This window comes from Mesoplodon densirostris, chromosome 18 (assembly GCF_025265405.1).
Source record: "Mesoplodon densirostris isolate mMesDen1 chromosome 18, mMesDen1 primary haplotype, whole genome shotgun sequence".
NCBI classification, from domain to species: domain Eukaryota; kingdom Metazoa; phylum Chordata; class Mammalia; order Artiodactyla; family Ziphiidae; genus Mesoplodon; species Mesoplodon densirostris.
Genome location: NC_082678.1, coordinates 30,923,834 through 30,946,033, shown reverse-complemented (window position 1 = coordinate 30,946,033; position 22,200 = coordinate 30,923,834). Strand labels below are relative to the sequence as shown.

The following is a 22,200-nucleotide window of genomic DNA, read 5'->3' as shown; positions in this document are numbered from 1 at the left end:
GACCAGTAGCACATCATGGGGTAAATGAAGCTCAGCTGTCAAACTTATACAATGTCACTGTTAAACCTCTGGATCTGGCACTTACCATAACTCCACAGGTCACTAAAGGGGTTGAACCTTCTCCAGTCCAGCAGGAGACCCCATCTCAGCCTCCAGAGCACCCTGAGGAGGTTGAACCTTCTCTACTCCATCAAGAGGCACCAACTCAGGCTACAGGGTTCCCTACTGAGTATGTACTTCAGATTCCAGTGAGTGATGAGGTAGCATCTCTACCTGGCGTTCAGCATCACGCTCATTCAAACTTGCCCAGTGTTACACTTCAACCTCTGGATTTGGAACTTACCATCACTCCAGAGCCAACTATGGAAGCTGCATTTTCTACAGCTCAGCAGGAGGCCCTGCCTCCACCTCTTGAGCATCCTGAGGAGACAGGATTTCTCCAACCAAACAAGAGACCTCAACTAAGCCTCCATAGCCTCCTGGAGAGGTTGAGCCTTCAGTGGAGCAGAAGCAACTAGCTCAGCCTTCTGAGCCTCCTGGGGAAGTTGAACCTTGTCTAACCCAGCAGGAGACCACAGGTCAATCTGCAAAGCCTCTTCTGGAAGCTGAGCTTTCTCCAAGTGAACAGGAACAACGGACTCAGCCCTCTGAGCGTACAGAGCCTCCTGACGAGGTGAAAACAGCAACCCAGTAGGAGACCACTGCTCAGCTTTCAGAGTCTTATGGAGAAGCTTAAACTTCTGCAACCCAGGAGGAAGCCTCAGCTCAGTCCCCAGAGCCTCCTAATGAGGCAGAATCTTCTGCAACCTGGCAGGAGCAACGAGCTCAGCCTCCAGAGCCTTCTTCAGGGGAGGTGGAACCTTCTCCAACACAACAGGAACAGCCAGCTCAACCTCCAGAGCATCATGAAATGACAGTTTCACCTCCAAGTCACCCTCATGCTCAAAATCCAAACTTATCCAGTGTCACTGTCAAACCTGCAGATGTGGAGCTTACCATAACAAAAGAACCCACTCCAGAGGTGTGACCTTCTCCAAATCAGCACAAGTCTTCAGCTCAGTGCTCAGTGCCCCTTACTAATGCTGAATTTTCTGCAACCCAGCATGGGGCCCCCACGCTACCTTCACAGCCACCTGAGGAGGTTGAACCTTTGCCAGTTCAACAGGAGGCTCCAGCCCAATCTCCAGAAGCCGGTATACATAATAAACCTTCAGTACAAGAGGAGAGCCCAGTTCAGTATCCAGAGCATCCTGGAGAAGAAGTTGTATCTGCCACAAGCCAGCAGGAGACTCCAGATCAGCATCCACAGACTCCTGAGGTTGTACCTTCTCCACCTCAGCAGGAATCCACAGCTCAGTATCCATAGTCTCCTGGTGAGGTTGAATCTTCTCCAACTCAGTCTCCAGAGCTCTCTAATGTGACTGTAGTTTTCTCTCCAGAGCATCCTGTGACGACAGTTCTCCTCTCGGTCAGGATCAAGCTCAGCTTCTGCAGCGGCCCAATGTCACTGTTAAACCTGTGGATCTTGCACTTATCGTAACTCCGGCATTCACTAAATGAGGTTGAAACTTCTCCACACCAACAAGAAACCTCGACTCAGTCTACAGTGTCCCTTGAGCAGTTGGTACCTTTGTCAGTTCAGCAAGAGGTTTCAGATCAACATGCAACCCCCTGTGAAAATGTTAAATCTTCTCCAGTCCAGCAGGGCGCCCCAAATCAACCTCAAGGGCTTCCTGAGGAAACTGACCCTTCTACAAGCCAGCAGAAGAGCTCAGCTCAGCATCCAAAGCCCACTGAGTGGGTTGCATCTTCTCCAGTCCATCAGGGCGCCCCAAATCAACCTCAAGGGCTTCCTGAGGAAACTGACCCTTCTCCAAGCCAGCAGAAGAGCTCAGCTCAGCATCCAAAGCCCACTGAGTGGGTTGCACCTTCTCCAGTCCAGCATCAGCACCCAAGTCAGCCTCCAGGGACCTCTACGGATGGTGCAGCTGAAACTTCAGTGCATAATGAAGTGACATTCTCACCCCTAGGTCCAGGTGGAGTTGAACATCCAGTATTGCCTAACATCACAGTTCAACCCGTGGATCTGGCGGTTCTCTTAACTCTAGAGCCCACTAAAGAGGTTGAGCATCCTCCAATGCAGTAGGAGAACCCTACGCAGACTCCAGATCCCCCTGGAGGGGTAGAGCATTTTTTAGTCCAGGAGGAGGCCCCAGCTCAGTCTCCAGTTCCCCAGGGGGTCTCAGCTATATCTCCTGAGCCACCTAAGGAGGTGATACCTTCTCCCACACAGCAGGGGCTTCATGCTATCATCAGAGCTCCCTGAAAAGGTGGAACCATTCCAGTCCCTCAAGGGACCCTTCCTCAGTTTCTACAGCCCCCTGAGAATATGGAATCTTCTCCAGTCCAACAGGAGTTCCCAGACCTACCTCTGGAACCCCTTAAAGAGACAGAACCTTCTCCAGATGAGCAGGAGGCCCCATCTCACCCTCCAGCACCACCTAAGGAGATTGTAGCAGAAACATAAGTGCATTATGAGATGACAGTTTCAACACTAGGACAGGATCAAGCTCAGCATTCAAACTTGCCCAGTGTCACAGTTAAACCTTTGGACCAGCAGCTTCCCACAGCTCCAGAACCTACAATGGAGGCTGAACATTCTGCAGCCGTGCAGCAGACTGCAGTTCCTCCAACATACCCCGAGGTGACATTTCCAAATCCAGAGCAAGTTCAGCCTGAGCATCAAACCTTGACTGAGGTCACAGTTCAACCTTTGGACCTTGAACTGACCATAAGGCCAGAACCCACTAAGGATGATAAACATTCTCCAACCATGAAGGAGACCCTAACTCAGCCTCCAGAGGCAACTCAGGAGGTTGTAGTTCGATCTCCATTCCAGCAGGAGGTGACAGTTCCAACTCCAAGTAAGGATCAAGGTCAGCATTCAACATCATCCAGCATCACAGTTCATCATGTGGACCTAGAGCAAGCCACAACTCCAGAACCCACTGTGGAGGCTGGACATTCTACAGCCCTACAGCAGACTACAGCACCCCTCTGAAACACACTTGCACAACCAAACCTGACTCAAGTCACATTTCCACCTGTGGACCTAAGAGTTAACATATCTCAGCAGCCAAGGCCATCTGAGACAGTTCTTTTTCCTTCGACTCAGTATTCAGTATCCACAGGTCTTCCTGGTGTAAAATATACCCCAGAAAAGAAACAGCCAGAACAGAATGCCACCACAAACATCAGCATATGTGAGCTCTGTACTTGCAAAAATGAGACGCTGTCATGTGTTGGTCTCAGCCCAAAGCAGAAGCTCCACAGAGTGCTTGAGCCAGAGCCTAATGCCTACAGAGGCACCTTCACCATCATGTAAGAATCGCCTTTCCTCATTTGTTCTCTGCATCCTGCCTGACATGGCAGCCTTTCTTCACGTCTTCCTGGGTCCTCCTTATCTCCCCAATCCACATTGACAGACTTTCTGTTTCCACCTTTTGTTTGTCAATGATTCCTTATCTTCATTCTCCTTCTTACTATTTTTCCTCTCCTCCAGTCTTTTACTTTTAATTGCCCTTATTTTTGCCTTCACCATTTTTTACCCCATTATTTAATTCTTTAACATCTACTCTTCTCCCATCTTTACTCCATCCTCTTCACAGCAACATGTCCCTCTCCCCATCTCATTGATGGTAATACAACAAAGTGGTTAAGAGTAGAGATTCTGGAGCCAGACTACCTGGGTTTGAACCCAGGTGTGTCATTTATTAGCTTTATGACTCAATTTCCTCATCTGTAAAATGGGGATTATGGTAGTCATCATCTCATAGGATGACTCCTATGACTCCTCAATCTCCCAATGACTCCAATCTCATTGGTAGATTTAGATGACTTATTATAGTAAAGCTCTTCTATCAGTGCCTAGCATATATTTTAGTGTTAGCTATTAATATTATTTAATCTCTCAGTTATATCTAGAACTCACCTTTGTCCCCTGGCTTTCTATATGTAGCACCCATTTTGTGCCCAACCCAGGGCTAAATACTGTGGGATCCACAGAAGTATATGGCATTGTCTCCAGAACATGACAATGACAAGTGGGAAGAAAGCAGATATACCTTAAAAGGGAGGTAATATATAATTAAGTATTAAGAGAAATACAGATCGATGATGTAATTCACCAGAACCTGTAATCACAGGGTTGTGGATGTCACAGAAGGCTGCATGGATAAGCTAAATCTTTAGCTGTTACTTAATGATTGGCTGTAATTTGTCAGAAAAATAATAGGCAGTACAGTCTAGGCAAAGGTGTGACTGAAGGGGTGATCAGAATTTAATAGATTAGTCTGGCTGTAAAGAATTGGGTTAAGCAACAATGAAAGATAGGGTTATGAAATACCTTGGCTATCGGCAATGTGGGTTTGAATGTTACACTGTAAGATATGGGGAGCCACTGCAAGTTTTCAAGCAAGAGAGACAAATGATTAAAACAAGAGGCTTATTTTAGATTTCATATGTAGAGTGATCTAGAGAGGAAAGTTTGATTCAGGGAGACCAAATAGAATGGTTTAGCAAAATCTAGGACTGAAGTGAGAAGGGGCCAAATTAGAGTAGTTGTGATTGAAGTAGAAAGAAAATCGTGAGAGTACTACAGAGGAAAAACTGACAAGATGTAGAAATTGACTACAGTTGGGGGATTGTAGTACCAGAAAGAGAAAAATCACATGTATTGATGGGCAGAATGATGGTGGTATAACAGGTGGAAATACAGCAGTTGGGAAGCAGAGTCAGTTTGAGGGAGATGAGTTGAGTCTTAGGCATCTTTTATTGGTGAGCATAAAGCAACCAGAATGCTCTGTTTGAGTGGAAATGTCCCTCAGGCCGATGGGCAGACAGGTATCAGTTTTGACTTATTTCTGACTCCCGTGAAAAATGTGCATATAAACTGAATAGTTACATTGTTGCTGAGGGAAGAGGACAAAGCTAAAGCTAAAGATTCAAAGTCATCCACTGAGTTAGTGGTTCAAACTGAACCTCAGGTATTTAACAGCTTCTCTTAAACATGTCTGATTCATGGATACATTCTCACTGTTTAAAAAAAGAAATGTCACAGAAGTATATAGGATAAAATGTGAAAATTCCACCCCAACTTCTCTACCACCAATAAGGTAACTCCTGTAAGTGTTTTGATGTGTCCTTCCTTCTGATCCCTTTCCTTTGCATTTTGTTCCCCTAATGAGGTAATAATTTTACTCTTTGCTCAGTGATTTGTGCTTTTCCCTACGCAATATGTTTAAGAGATATTGTCGTATTAGTCCCTCTAGTTTCTAATTGCCCATATCCTTCTAACACCTGGAGAGAGTCTGAGGACACTGAGCCAAAGCTTTGTGTTGCATGGCATAGGATTTCCTTATATTTATTTGCTGATATTTATAAATGTTTGCCATGCTTCTCATTGATTTGTAGAAGTCATTTTAGACACATAAGTGATTTTGGAAAAAAAGTAATTGGCATTATGTATCCAAGAAATTGGACAGATAAGAAGTTCAGCTTCTGAGAAGATGCCTCATTGTTTGTGCCAGTGGCCTCACAGTAAGTTTTTAGTAATTGTGCACACTGGTAAGCTGATAAGCTGTGGGAATTAGAAAGCTGGTCTTTTGTGCATTTGAATATTCCCCACACGGTGGCCATGATTCTTTTCCTTATTTTCTACATTCATTTCCTACCTATTCAAGGACATGAACTGTGTTTCTTCACAGAAATTTCCAAAGAAACTCCATTTCTTACATTGATGAAAGTATACGGAAGGCATACTGCTGGGCTGAGAAGCTGTGAGTATACTCTCCCCAAATATGAATAGAAAAAGCTAAATGCATTCTAAGATCCTTCTTGCTCCAGAATTTTGAGGTCAATACCTGTGAGAAAAGGTATTTCGCCTTCCATATCCCAAAGCAACCTAATGATTGAAATTCTTCGTTTATTTTAAAAATTAAATTTGGCAGGACATCTTTAAAACCAGTAAGAGACAATTTAAACTTATTTTCCATTATACAAGTAATACATGATCATATTCTCAACATATAACAATGAAATAACAGGTATAGTGAAAACCCTCCTTGTGTTCTAATCCCCCACCCACTACTTTGAGTTTAGTATTAATCCTTCCAGACTCTTTTCCATATGTTTGAGTACATACATATTTACAGATAGCAAAAGAGGTTTGAGTGTTTTTCTTATCTTTTTTTACATAAGTAACATCCTGCAACTTGATTCCTTCATTTCATGATATGTCTTAGATTTCTTTCCTTCCCAGTACATAGAGGGTTACCCCATTCATTAAAACTCCTGCATAATATTCCATAGTATGAATGTATCACAGTTTAATAATGCCCCTATTGAAGGATGTTTAGATTATGTCCAGTTTTTTGTTACTTGCATTGCTGCAATGAATATCCTTGTACATGCATTTTTGTGAGCCTTGTCATTTATTTCTATAGAATAGTTATCTAGAAATGGGATTGTTGGAGTGAAGACTATTTAGATATAAAATTTTAATTGCCCTCAAAAAAATGGTGCCATCTTATACTCTAGTCATCATGCTGTGATGACATTCATTTCCCCACACCCTTCCACCACTGGATATTCTCTGTGTTTTTTTTTTTCTTTGCTAATCTGACAGGTGAATAAAAGGGGTCCCATCTAAATTTGAATTTTTCTTATTACTTGTGAACTTAAATATCTCTATATGTTTACTGAACATTTGTATTTTATCTCTGAATTGTCTGTCCTTTGCCCATTTTTCTGTTACTATTTTTTTTATTGATTTGTAGAAAAAGTCAGTTTAGATACATAAGTGATTTTGGAAAACATCATTCAAAGTAATTTTTGATGACAGTGTGGTCATATCCTTAGTTCAGCTTGAATAGACAAGTCATAAATGACTTCTGAATTAATAATAAAAGACATAACAGTCAATCTAAAAACAGGTATTATGACCACCCTTAAAGAGATGCCCCCTTACTCTGATATCTTATTTGTAAGGAAAAAAATGCTAGAACAAGGCAATTTTTTTAATTTACAGATTTCCTAAATACTATGTGTAGTTTATATTTCCCGTGATAGTATCTAACTTGGAGATTTTGTTTCCCAAATTTGTAAGAAACGTGAAAGTCATTTGGCATAAGAAATAGGTAACTTAGTTTCCTTTGGGAGTGGAGGGGGGTGGTAGATTGAGGGACAGAGGTAAGAGAAAAGGTTTGAATTGTGTGCTACATATTTTTGGAATTTTGAGATGTGAATATATATTACACATTTTTGAAAATTGAATTGAAATTAAAAAATTAATTTTTAAAAAAGCATGTGTTTGGGAGGTGATCCACTATAACATGAGTCTGGTAAGGTTTGAATATTTCTAAGTCAGCTTGAGGTTTACACCTTATAAGCAGAGGTTCCTAACTTGACGTCAGTGGTTCTCCAAAGCCGAATTTCTTAACTTCCCTCCTGCTCCCCCGTGTATACCTCTTTGGCAAGTTGCAGAAGCTTATGTTCTTGAGATAATGTTTTAAAATGTATAATAGGACAAAGTATATAGAAAAACAAAGGAAACCAACTATATTGAAACAGTTTTCAGAATATTTTTAAAATTAGTGAAATAGTAATAAATATGCTTCTTTTAACACATTAAATAACAAGATATAATGGTAGGTCTAATAAATATTATAACTCCAGGGTAGTGATGAGAATAAATGATATTTCGAGGTATCTGCAGCATATACGTGATATGAAATGACCTGTGATTTCTATTGGGGACCAAGTTAACTATACTGCTGATCTACTGTGGTTTGTTGCCTATATTCATAATGGAAGGAAGTGCTGATTTTAGTTAGAGTTTTGTGAAAACTGAGATGTAATTTTAATTCCCATCCAAGTTTGGCACTCTGGATTCAGTCCTCTCTATTCACAGACCTCTGCCCTAAAAGGATGATCCACAAGTCAAAATTGCATGCACACTTTTGCATGTATTCAAGAAGGTGCAGTTTTTTAGGGAAAAGAACCACTGTTTTTATGAAATTCTCAAAGGATTCTTGTCTCTAAAGATTGAGTCACAGATGTTGGGGAGAAGAAAGACATTTCTTTTCCTGTACTTATCCTCATGAGTGATGATAAATGGAAAATTTGTTTTAAATAAAAGTATCTGATAGTTGATAACATGTCACTTTCTGAATTCATTCAGTAAATATTTTCCGAGAATCTACTATATGCCAGGAACTGTTTTACATGCCAGGGTTACAGGCCCAAGAATGAAACAGCCCAAGTACCCCAGTTCTCAGGGGGTTTAAAAATATATAGAAATAAGTATATAATAAATAGATAGATATAATTTCAAGCATTGGTAAGTACTTTGGAGAGAAAGAAAGCAGGGAAAGGAGAGTAAATCAGTTCCAGAAAGGCCTTTTGTTTGCATTATACATATACTTAAATCAATTGAACAAACAAACCCTGAGCCCTCTCAATTTCCTAGAAGTTACAGAGGTGGAGAGAAGGATAATTGTCAGTAATACAGAATCAAGAATGAATGTGAAATTCAGAAGATTGCCTTAGACCAGAACCCTGGTGAGAAGTTAGACATGCATAGTTCTTAAATGTTACTTCATGCCCCGTTTTGATATTTTCATGGTGTGAGAAAGTTTTAGATCTGGCTTTAACTCTGATTCCCCATAGTTTTGAAATTTTTTCTTCAGTCAAAATGAATATTTGGAGTTCTACAGATTAATGTATTTTATTTCATTTATTCAGTTATTGCTTACTTGAAGCTCTTTTTTGGGTAATTTTTTGGTGACTGACTCATGCTCAATCTAAACTTTACTTCTAGGCTGAATTTATCATTGTTATTTTTTAAAAATTTTACTCTCCTGTCATCCGAAAAAGTTGACAGAAAGAAACCCCATTAATTTGAAATGCATACTGTTTCGTTACCCCCTGTCCTACCATGATATTCAAACTCTAACCAGTCTGATATGGGCATGAGCCAATCAGAGAAGACAGTGTCATAAAGAGTTGAGGATCATCCCCGTCACTTTGCTGTACTTACTGAATCCTTGTCAACGTTCAAAATTATAATTAGTATATATGAGTTCCACTTTTGTGTAGCTTCTTTTCATACACCATGATTTCCTGTGACGTTTGTATATCAATTATGGTATATACTTACAGTTTTGTTATGTGATATGGGGAGGTAGAGTTTTTTCCTACCTTTGAAGGTAGGAATAGGGTTAGCATACATGTCATTGGACATATTGATTTGTTTTTTTTTTCTTTTTGGATCATTTCCATGGAAATATGAAACCACTACTTAGAGGTGAGAAAGCAATCAATCTTAGCACCATCTGTTGACCATTCCCCCTAACATGTATTCTGACAATCACTGCGATTCCTTCTAAAATGGTAAATTTCAAAGAGGTCAGGGTCTTTGAAGCAAGCTCATGGCTCCAAGAGTTCTTTGTGGGAATTGAAGTCTTTTGTGTTTTTGTTTTAGTGATCTTTTAAAAATGTGTGTGACTATATTCTGTATAGTATGAAACACTTTAATAACTGAGTTGCAGAGTTTCCAGGTAGTAATATTTTAATTCTCATAAGCTATGAGTAAAGAATTAATTTATGAGCTGGAATTAAGTTATGAGTTGGAATTAATATAAATATGTGACCAAGATACACTGTGAGTTAAAAGCAGAAGGTTTTAAATGCAGAACACAGTGGAAAAAGTTTCACAAGGCAACATAGCCTGTGCTCAGATCCTCAAGGCTCCTGAAGGATGTAGCACTGTTAATATCACCTGCAAGGAAGGGGATTCTTCCAGGCAAGAGAAACCTACCTTTGACATCTTATAGAGTTTCTTCTGTACTGGCTGTCTCTACCACTCCCTCACTCCACTCTTGGGATACTGGCTATGTGCCTTCCTGTTTATCAGATATAAGAAACAGGTGCAAAACACCACCCCCTCCTCCCCACAGCATGTTCCTAGTCTTTATTTTGAGAACAACAGAAGCAAAGGGCTTAACATTCCTCGGGCAGACCCAGGCGTCAGGATTGACTGTGAATCGTTCCTGCTCCCTTCATTCTGCATTCTGGAGAAGTCATTGGCTGGATCTCTCACTTTCCTGATTTATTCTTTAACTGTCATTTCTGCTGCTCATATACTGAGTTTTATTTATTATTGCTAATGCTTTTTATTCGTATATTCTTGAGTTGATTAATGGAAGCACTATCTGCTTACATCAGTCTGAGAGAAATAATTGTGCTATCCTAAGTTCCTCTTGTGCTTTGTTAAGGCTGATTCATTGGCTATAAACTCTTATGTTTGTTTTTTTAATCTGTCCTTAATGGAGTTGGCTTTCTCACATTGTTTGGTCATTCCTGAGTGTAATTCAGCTTTGTAGTTGAGATTCTACTACGTTTGTTTCCCAGCTTTGGGGGAGAAGTGAAATGAGCTGCTGTGGCTTATAACTCCCAATGGGTTACCCCGAGAATAAGGCAGAGGTGGAAGGTGCCTTCTGGTGGCTAGTCAGGGAGTGCATACCGTTCTTCCAGAGTTCTGGGACCTTACCCCCTTTCTAACACCAATTGCTCCTGCCTAGAGGAAGACACATTTTGTTGCCTGGATCAAGGAGGGAAGATGTGGGGTTGATGTGTGTTGTAGGCTGCTCCTACTGCACTATTCCAACTGATCACCCTGTAGGTAGCTCCGGGACATTTCTGGTAGGGGAGCATTTGTGGAGCTTCTCCCACACATTGAGCTAAGGTTGTGATTTTTTAGTTATATCTTTTCTATCATTCTTAAGGATTTTGGTGGAAGTTGAAGGGGTAGAGACTTGACATGTTTCAATCTGCCAACTTGAAATAGCACAACTTCTTAGGAAACAATTTTGTATCCCTATTACATCCTAGACAAACTCAGGCAAATATCTATCAGGATACAAAGACAAGAATGTTCAAAGCAGTATTGTTTTTAATAAATAAAAATTAGAAAAATCTCAGTATACACCAACAGTTGAATGAATAATCTGTGGTATAATCATACTTAGATGTCATACAGTTCATCAGAAACATAATGCAAGCCACGTAAGTAATCTTAAATTTTCTGGTAGCCACTTAAAAATAAAAGTAAAATGAAACAGATGAAATAAATGTTAATATCTTTTACTTAACCCTTATATCCCAAATATTATCATTTTAACATGTAATCATTATATACATTAATAAGATATTCTACATTTTTTTCATACTAAGTATTTAAAAATATCCAAAGTATTATCATATCAACATGTAATCGATATAAAATTAATGAATCTACTTTTTTCCCCATACTAACACTTTGAAATCATAATTTGGTTGCTAAATTTTATTGCAAATACTTGATCGGTATTTAGATTTCATAAAATTTATAGTGTAAAAAGTAGTATCACATATGCAAATTGTTGCTAACATAAACATTTTCCAGTAATTACATTGCGTATCAGGTTTTAAAATTTTAATTTTAAAATAATTGAAATTAATTAAATTAAAAGTTCAACTCCTTAGTCACATTCGCCACTTTCAAATACTCACAAGCCTTATGTAGTTGGACATGCAACACTACATTACTACAGACAAAAATAAAATAAATTTACAAAATAATGTTGAATGAAAGAAGCAATGTGGAAAATAATACATGTAATATGATTCCACTTATATAAAGTTCAAGAAGAAGCAAGGCTAAACTGTGTTGTTTATGGCTGATAGAGAAAAGGCAAAACTACATTTAAAAAGCAAGGAAATTATTCTTAAAGTCAGGATGGTGGTTCCCTCTAGGAAGTCAGAGAGAGGGTTTTGATTGGAAAAGGGCACATGGGGGTCTTTTAGGATGCTGGCAGGATTGTTTCTTGACATGAATGGTGTTATGTGGGGATCTGTTTTGTAATTATTAAACAGTTGAAGAGCTGTTCAATTGAATTATTGAACAGTTATGTATATTTTATGCACATTTTAGTTTTCAAAAAATTTTCAATGGGGGAAAAAATCAGATGGCTTCATTTGCCCTGATACACTTCTGTGTGGGACTTCCCAGTAAGGTTTGGGCAAAGACAGGAGGGAAGGGCAGCTCTGCAACGTTGGTGCCACCCAGAGCTGGGTTCTGACAGAGACATCGTGATCTAGAGAGTAGACATTAACTCTATGATTTGGTGGGAAGAGTGTGTGGGGTGTTGTGTGTGTGTGTGCACGCATGTGCACATGCGTGATGGAGAGAGATGGACACAAAGGAGGACGTGAAAAGAAGGTTTAAATGAAAACAGAGCAGAAATCACCATCCCTAAATGAAATAAGAATTAGGTTGTTTAGGTGGCACCATTACCAGCTTTCCTCCACATATAGGAGTTAGTGCTGTAGTTATTTCACATTTTGATCTAGAAATAACCTTTTCATTTTTCAGAATTCTCAGTGAAAATTATTTGACTGAATTACATAAGGACTCATTTGAAGGCTTGCTATCCATCCGATATTTGTAAATTTATCATATTTATTTATGAGTTCTTATCTATAAAGTAGAGTATCTATAAAGTAATTAAGGGGTTCAAGTTAGATAATCTCTTCAATTTCGTCTGGTAATAAAATTATACAATTCTGTAAGTCTGTGTAGGTCCCCAGCCCATCACTAGCACTAAATATCTCCTATCCATTTTTAATATTTAATTACATAAACAAGGTATAGATAGAAAAACACACTTTAGTTATAGAGGAAAACTGGTAATGAGGTCTGAGCAATTATAGACTCCCACAGGAACCTTGTTATATAATTGTTCATATACTCTCCATCTGTATTTATATTTTGTTTATGACCTATGGATCAAATCTGGCCCCCAGTCTGTTTTTATACAGCCCAGAAGTTAAAAGTGATTTTCAAAGGGCTGTAAATGAGAAGAAAAAGAAACAAAGAAAAATATGTGACACAGACTGTATGTGGCCTGCAAAGCCTAAAATATTTACTTATCTGGCCTTTACAGAAAAGGGTTGAAAAAGTTGGTTAGGTGAAATGAGAGGAATTAAAGTTAACCTCAAATTGTCACCTACAGGACAAGAAAACATAGAACACTTACATTAATATGAATGCCATTAACTCCTAACTTTTGATAAGTTAATGTAAATTAAATTAACATTTAAATATTTAAGCAGATGAATTATGTAAACAGTAATGTCAAGGGACTTCCCTGGTGGTCTGGTGGTTAAGACTTTGCCTTCCAATGCAGGGGGTGAGGGTTGAATCCCTGGTCAGGGAGCTAAGATCCCACATGCCTCATGGCCAAAAAACCAAAACATAAAAAAAACAAGCAATATTGTAAGAAATTAAATAAAGACTTTAAAAATGATCCACATCAAAAAAAAATCTTGAAAAAGAATCAGTATTGTCAAGAACACATTAAGTTACCAAAAGAACAAACTGCTGTTAAGCGTGTCAATGCAGGCATTGTGAGACGAATATTAAGAATGTTTAAGATGATGGTTAAGTGGTATATTTAGAAATGTTTACACTAAATAAGCATATCAGAAATGCCCCTAACAAAAATCTCTCCAGCCGTTTTTTTCTGTTTTTTGTTTGTTTGTTTGTTTGTTTTTCTGGGCCACGCCACAGGACTTGTGGGATCTTAGTTCCCTGACCAGGGATTGAACCCAGGTCCCCAGCAGTGGAAGCGCCAAGTCCTAACACCTGGACCGCCAGGGAATTCCCTCTCCAGCTTCTTTATCAAAGAGGAAATGCTTGCCTAGTATTTCTTTTTATTTAAGGATAAGTAGATAACTGTGTTTTTTGCTATAAAAGCTAAGTTTTTGTCCTTTGTCCATGGCATCCAAAGCTGTGTATGTCATTAATCCTTATTAAGCCAATTAATGATCCTCTTTAGCAAATAGATTCTTCTAAAAGGCTTAAGGGAACTTGGTATAAAGAGCCTCACATGACCATAAAAATAGTTCTTTTAATTATCAAAACTTCCAAGCCTTACTGGGCAATCACGTTTATATTAGTCACTTCTCTGCCATCTGGGCTCCAAACCTAACAAACACAGTTTGGAGAAAAACAAATAAGATAACTGCTCAGTGGACTAGGCCCTTCATTACTTCGACTATGAAATACTTTATAATCTGATTATTTCATGTTAGCATAAGTATTCTCATTCTTAAAAAAAAGGGAATCAATAAAAAAGCAAACAAAGTATATGCTAATAAGCACTATGCCTAGTGTTGTAAACATGAATATGGTTAAGACAGGATTCCTTTTAGCAACTCATGATCTCACAGGGAAGATAAACATATAATAAGCTCAAACCATAATGACAAAGTGCTGTGGAGGCACCATGAAGTAATAAAACTACATTTCTTTTAAAAGTCATTTCCTCCTTCTATCCACTCCCCAGCTATTTGTGGATTTTATAAATATTTGAGTTTGCTTTATGTCCACGCATTGGCTTTAAAGATGATAGATGATGCACATAAGCAGGATCTAGTCCATACTTTGAAGGAGTTTATGCTCAGAGGAAATGGGTTGCAAAAATAGCTATATTTAAAGAAAGAAATGAATATGGGCAATGAGAGCTATAAGTTGGTATTGGAGCACAAAAGGGGGAATAATCTTCGAATTGGGTCAGGGAAGATATTACTAGAGCAATGCTGTTTAAATGGGACCTCGAAGGGGCATTGGGTATCAATGTCAGACATCTTGGGAAGAATAAGCTTGCAAAAGGAAAGTGGGAGAAAGGCAAAACCCAGGAAAAATACTCTGAGTACCTGTAGAGTACAAGTGGGAAGAGTAGGAGATTAGAGCCAGATCATCTAGGACTTTGGAGCCCAAGCCAAGAATAACATGGCAAGCTATCATGTTACCACAGCAGAGATTTAGGACAAGCTTTAGCCTGCAACAGAACCAACCACTTGGAGGGCTTGTGAAAACACAAGCTCCACCCCCATAGTTACTGATTCAAGAGGTCCAGAGTAGGGCTGAATATCTGTATCTTCAATAAGTTCACAAGAGATGCTGGTATTTGAGAAACACTTCTGGAGAGTTAATCTGGTGATTGCGGGGAGGATGGCTTAGAAAGGGAGAGGGTAGAGACGGAAACACCAGTCAGAAGACAGTTATACCCATCCAGGTGAAATGAGAGACTAAGCTGGAATCAATGGAAATAAGATAGTCAGCTATAGTCAAGAGTAGTTATTTTCAAATAAAAGTCAATATGATAGAAAGTGTAATACTGAATTAAAGTTACATATTAATGAGAGGAGTAACTTCCTTTCAAGTTGTGTGAAAGGGCATCTTTTATTTCTTCTGGCCATGAAATGGTCTAGAAAAACAGAACTATACTGGGAAGTGTGTAAATATAAGAATATTCCTTGTAATATGAGAAATTATAATTATATAGAGAGATAAAAATTTTGAGCACATAATCTAGAATTTGAGGAGACCACAAAAGGTGGAATCTAATCAATGCTTCTGCTCTCAGGAAAGATTACCTCCAAAATCTATCAAGATCTATAGTTGTATATTTAATTTATGAAGATCTTGAAGGTGAGACTCTTAAGAGAGGTGAAGACAGGGTTAGGGGCTCTGGAAGGTTCAAATAATAATTCCTAAGGTTTGGAGTTTAGACCAAAGCTTCTTATTTATTATTATCATTCTAACCTCTACTAGTTATTCCTACTAATTAGATATCTAATAGCTAATTGAGGCAATATTTTCCTTTTACTTTTCCTAGAGATTTATCCTGCAATAAAATACAGTCTATCTAAAGACGTACATTTGAACCACTACTTTTTTGCAGTTTATGTAAATTACAAATATAACTTTATTATATTTGGAATTTGTGTAAAGATTAATTTTTTATAAAATTAATTTGTTACTCATTTTGAAATATGATTAAAATTACTACTAAAATTTTGAAGCAAAACGTTTTTGTCTCTAGCAAAGATTAGTGTGAGAATTATTACACAGATCAGAGTGAATCATTATACAGCAGTGGTTCTCAACCAGGGTGATTTTGCATGCAGGTGACATTTGGTAGTGTCTGGAGACATTTTTGCTTGTCAGAACTCTATATGCTACTGGCATCTAGTGGCCAGAGGCCAGAGATGCTACTAAACATCCAACAGTGTACAGGAGAGCCTCCCACAGAAAAGAATTATCCAGCCCAAAATGTCAATAGTGCTACCTTTCTAGAGAAATAAAGATCACTTAACACACGTATTTAATGAGCATTTACTGTTTTGTATCTGATGCAGCACATATATAACCATGAAAGTATAAATCATGATATCTTCCACAGTGAGATTTCTTTAGAGTATGGAAGAAGTAGTTATGCTATGTTTCATCATATACAAATAGGAATTATTGCCACGCCCATGAGCACACTTCCGCCAAGGCCCAGGCCTTCTCCCTAGTGCACCCCACTGGGAACACTCCTGCCAAAGCACAGAACTTTTCCTCGACCCACACCTCTGAGCACACCCCACCTCAGGCCCAGACGTGCTCCACATTCCACACCCCATGAGCACACCAGCCCCCAGGCCAAGACCCCCTCCCCAGCCCTCACCCTTGAGCACAGCCCTGCCCAGGTCCATGTCCATGAGCATACCTCAGCCCATACCCCAGCCCAGGCCCAAGCCCAGGCCCCCTCACATGCCTCAGCCCAGTCCCTGGGCCACACTTCTGTCTGCACCCTGACCCATGCTCATCTGACCTATACCAATGCCAACACTCTGGTCCCTCCCCCAACTTCTGCCCCTGCTACTACTCCTGCCCTAGCCCCTACACCAGCCCCTGTCCCGATCTCTGCCACAACCTCTGTCCCAGCACTGGTCATGGCCCTGACGACCACTCCAGTCCCTTCCACCACCCATACCCCCATCCTAGATTCTATTCCCTCTACCTTGGCTGCCTTCAGCCAAAGCCTCTCCTCCGGCCATGTGGTCTATGATGCCCGCAGTGTAAAGCAGAACTTATTCCATGTGTACCCCCTCAATACTCTGGGTATTCCACAAAGGACTTGGGTACCCTCTCCAGGGCCCAAGAGGGGCATGGTCTGGTGAGCTCTGGTACAGCTGAGCAAACACTGAAGCAATGTAGTGGGGACAGTGCCAAGCCCTCCACAGGATCCATACTGGGTTACGTGGAGTTGGGGAATATGGAATGGAAGATCTCAAATGATGCCAAAGACAGATCTGTACAGTCCAAGACCTTCCCTTACTGTAGCTTCCATCCTTGCAGTTCTGAGAAGGGAAGCACGGACCCCCAGACTCCAGTCTACCCCAAATTCCTGGTGTACTCCAAGGATGCTGCACCTTCTCAACCTTGCTTCCATTCTCCGACCAGTGCCCAGAGCTCACCATGCACCATGCCTCCCCCATGCGCTCTTTCTCTGCCTCGTTTCCCCCAGATCCTTTGTCCTTCATCAACACAGCAACCACCAGAAGACCTCCACCTTAATACAACCCCCCACCTTTCCCCCAACCTCCAAGTCTCCTCAGTCTGTCCTCTCTCCCCAGGGCCCCATCCCTCCCCAGTTATCCACTACTTCCCAAACACCAAGCCAGCCCTAACCCCCTGAACTTCATGAGAGTCTAGGCGACAACCAAGGTTCTGTCCTCCAAAGGACCGCAGGCCCTTCAAAAGGCTGTAGAGTTTCCAGAAACCCAGGCCTTACCCCAAATCTGGTCCTCCACAAGAACCAAGGCCTTACTGGAGACACAGGTCTCCCCAAGAACCCAGGCCTTGTGCAAGATCCAGACCTCCAAAAACTTTGAAGCCTTACCGAATACCCTTACCGCTGCAAGAATCCAAGCCTTTCCCAAGACTCTGACCTTCAGAAGAATCCAGTCATTACCCAAGATTCTGGCTCCCAGAAGATCTTAGGTTCTACTCGATATGGACGTTTCTTTAAAAGGCCATATGTCACCCAACCCTCTGGCCTCCACAAGAACACATCATTTCTCCAAAGTTCTTACATTCAGAGAAGCTCAGGCTTTATGCATGATTCTGGGGTCTATAGGAATCTAGAATGAAACCAAGAGACTGTACTCTATAAACGTCAAGAGCTCTCCCAAAAAACTCGCTTCCATAGTAGCCCACACCCTTCCCTAGATTCTGGATGTGACAAGAATACAGGTAATGCCCAAGATTCAGGAGTCTCGAGGAGTCCAGACTTTACACAAGATTCTGGGCCACAGAAGACTCCATACACTGCCCGAGACTCTGCAGTCAACAAGAGCTCAGTCCTTTGCCAGGAATCTGGTCTCCATAAGAGCCCAGGCCTTGTGCAAACCCCTCGCTTCCATAACGGCTCAAGCTTTACCCGAGTCTCAGGAAACTACAAGAATCCAGGTCTGACCCAAGATTCTGGAGTCTGCAGGAGCCAAGGCCTTACTCAAGATTCTGACCTCCATAAGAATCCAGGCCTTATCCAAGCCACTGAAGTCAAAAGGAGATGTGGCCTTACCCAAGATGCTGGAATTTACAGGAGCTCAGATCATACCCATGACCCTAACTTCCACAAGTACTCAGAAATTAATCGAGATCCTGGCCCCCATAAGGGTCCAGCCCTTACTCAAGACTCTGCTTATCTAAGAGACCAGGCCTCCATAACAACTCATGCCTTATCCCAAACCCTGGCCTTCACAAGAACCCTCTAGGAACTGACTCTGTCCAAGTTTGGGGCCGACATCAGACCCAAAAGTCATTTATATCTGAGGCAGTTCCTCGAAAGGAGGATGCAGGGCAGCACATACCATGGACTTCTGTCCCACCCAGTCACAACTCCTGCTCTGCCAAGGCTCAGTGGGCCTACAATGACCTGCAAACCTTCTCAGAGGTACCTGTACTGATTGAGCTGCAATCATCCTCCCGGCGAGCAGGCAGCCAAGACTGGGTGTACCAACCCATGGATACAGTTCCTCCAGCCTGCCAGAATTATCGCCAGATGACTATGCCTCCCCAAACCAGCTGGAAACCCTACTGTCCTGGGACAGGCACACGGCTGGGGCATGTGGTCTTTGACGCCTTCCAGACACAGTTCAGAGCAGGCAGGGACAGGTGCGAAGCTCTGTCTCTCAGGCGCCTTCCCCGAGAGACAGCCAACAACTCACCGGAGATAATCAAGGGGTGGGAATATCAGTGTGTGATGAGAAACTTAGAAAAAGAGGGGACAGATAATCATAAGGCATAAAGAGACAAGAGAAGTGTTCTGTGGTTGTTTGAGGACATCCAACCCCCAGCCCCATCCCACAGGGCCTGATGAGCACCTAAACTATCCCTGCTTTCCCTCCATCACTGTCTAGCTAAATCTGTTATCCCCAAGGCCCTATAGCTGCTACTGTCAATTACAGTAGCCACTAGCCAAATGCCTATTAGAATGTAAATTAGTTAAAATTAAGGAAAATTAATTCTGTTAAAAATTAAGTTGAAAAGTTAAAAATTCTCTTTCTCAGGGAACAGAATTTCCCTGGCATCCAATTCTGTTCCCTTGTAGTCCAGTTGTTGGGACTTGGCGCTTTCACTGATGTGGCTGGGGTTCAATCCCTGCTTGGTGAACTCAGACCCCGCAAGCTTCATGGCTTGGCCAGAAAAAAACAGAAATTTCTGTTCCTCAGTGTCATGATCTTCTAAGTGCTCAGTAGCCACATGGAGCTAGTGGCTACTGCATTGGACGGCACAGATTTAGAACATTTCCATCATCATGGAAAATGCTATTGGAGAGCAGTGTTTTAGAGTTTAGAGCAATTTTCCTTTCCCTGTCACCCACCCCCAGCATCTTAAAGCTCCCCCAGAGTGCAGAAAACTTATTTCTTTTTAGGTTGGCTCAGAAGCCACCCTCTGGGGAGGAGGTAACATGTAGGGATGGACACCCAATGCCTGATTTCCCCAGCCTGTGAGAAAGAGCCTAGGCTTCAGTTTTCCTCATCTGGTCTCTTGGGTCACGAGCAGATGTATGGAAACTTGCCTCCGCCATTCTGGGCTCTGTTTGGTGCTCTTGGTTACTGAGGGAGAAGACCTCTCTTTGTCAGTGAGTAGGAAACCTTGTGTATTAGGCCCCCCAAATTGAGCCCTGGATTCTGAGTGTCCCCTCCTTCATAGGCCTCTAATTTTTTCGAGGTGTCTCCACTTAATTTTCTTGCCCATGGACTTAGGCCTAGTTCACTTTGGAGACAGAACCCTGGGAAAAAGGAATGTAAGAATTCCTGGTCCAGTATGCATTGGTCTAATCTCTGAGCGTGTCTCTGGTGTCCTATCTATCTGCCCTGTTATTCTGGCTCCTAGTTTCATCCTGGACTTAAGCTGTGTCCATGATAGCACTGGTCGCTGAAAGCCATTTCCTTCCTCTGATAATTTTTCATTGCCCTGCCCTAGCCCAGCTGGGGTTTCCTCTGGACTTGATTTTCAGTCCTGATAACTCTTCCGTATACACACATAAGCTGCGAGATTCCAAAGTGTTTTCCCTGCCACCACTTGTGTGTCTGAGGTGGGCAACACTAATATGTCCTTTCCCCGAGTCAGATGTCCATCCCTGGGTCACTACATGCACACTATCGGTGTGTTCTTGTCTAACGTTACCACCACCGATTCCAAGGAGATACGTCCCAGCTGGAGAGCCCATTTCCAACACCTCTCTGGCTCAGCTCCGACCTTGGGCAAGTCATGTGCAACCTTTCTAGGCTTGCAGTCTCATCTCTATCTGAAGTTATAATTGCATGCAAGAACCCTTCTAGATTCAAATGACCAGGGCGCCTCTACTCCCAAGTGAGATGTAGAGTCCCCTATTTCTCCGCATGCCCTAGTGTATGCCCCTCATTATTGTTATTCAGATCCATCCTATTAGGCCTCTGTTCTAACCCCAAGGAGTGTTTGTGCGGTTGACCTGGCCTTGTAAAAACACAGCAGAGTTTATCTCCATAGAAACTACAACTTCCATCAGGCACTACTTCAAGGGAACGGGAAAGGATGTGGGTGCGTGGCCCCAACGCCCTGGTAGCTTTGAAGACAAACTACAACTCACAGGATAGCCGCGAGATCTCCGCAGAGCGAAAGGAGTGACTGAACTCTGACTGGAGGCCGGGCTGGTCCAGAACCACCCTGACAGTCTCCCAAAAGAGGCGTGGTTATAATTTAGGGGCGTGGCCTTGCCGGCAGCAGGAAGAAGTTACCTGTTGAATCCTCCTCTCCATTCACTTCCCAGCCTTTGTAGCTAACCCTAAGAGGGAAGCTGCAAACCACTACCCTCTTCTGAAAGAGGTAAGGGGACGTATTCAAGGCACAGCGAAGGAGGCTACTGCATTCCTTCAGAGGGGCCAGCTACCTTCTACCTGCTGAGTCAGGTGAACCGTTCCATGGGGATGGGGACCAGCATACGAGGAAAGGGCAAGGACGGAGAAGGTATCTATTTGTTCGCTTTCAAGACTAAATATAGGGCCCTTCGTCTGCAGACCCATTGGCGCACTGTGTCTTGGGAACCCTCCTGGCCTCTGGAAGAGCAAAGAATGGGGGCCAGTTTTCCGCAGCAAAAGGAATGGCCCGTCTGGGCTTCCTCCCCTCTGTGTATTTCCTAGCTCCAAAACGACAGAGTCATATGGCTTCTGCAGTCTGGGGGAGTGCTCCCTGGTGGGGCCCACCACGCCCAGCCCCTGCCCGGCTGCTCACGGACATCGACTTCTGCTCTGGGGCACAGCAGCAAGAACTAACCCAGCTGATCCAGGAGCTGGGTGTGCAGGCGAGCTGGAGTGAAGGTCCCAAGCCAGGACCAGATCTCCTCCAGGCCAAGGACTTTGCTTGGTAAGTAACCATCCCAGCCTTCGGGAACTTGCAGCTCTCAGCTCCGCCTCACCCTGCCCCAGCACTGGATCACGCCTTTTACGATCCCTTCTCTTTCCTTAGGTCAATGTGGTGATTCTGGTCAGGGCAGGATCTGGGTAGTGGAGTTGGGGGAGCCCTAGGGTCTTGAAGGGGCTGAGGTGGGAGGGCTGCTGGGGTGTGGCCAGGCAAGGGTTGGATTCCAGGGCTCACCCTGCTCCCGGCCTCCCCCGTCCCCTGCTTTCTTCAGCTATGGAGGCATCTGAAGGGACCCTTGCAGGCACTTTTCAATCATATTTTCCCCAAAGGTGAGTGGACACCAGCGTGTGCTAAGGGGA

The 22,200-nt window shown here is 42.1% G+C and overlaps 1 protein-coding gene across 1 annotated transcript; it reads left to right on the top strand.

Annotated features, from left to right (window-relative positions):
- Positions 1 to 1,103: 1,103 nt before the first annotated feature.
- On the top strand, positions 1,104 to 22,128 carry LOC132479213 (uncharacterized protein SPEM3-like). Its single transcript, XM_060082781.1, is given in 8 exon segments — positions 1,104 to 1,193; positions 16,576 to 17,032; positions 17,035 to 17,446; positions 17,448 to 18,634; positions 18,637 to 19,180; positions 21,333 to 21,448; positions 21,694 to 21,844; positions 22,113 to 22,128. Coding segments are annotated over 8 exon segments (2,973 nt in total).
- The last annotated feature ends 72 nt before the right edge of the window (positions 22,129 to 22,200 follow it).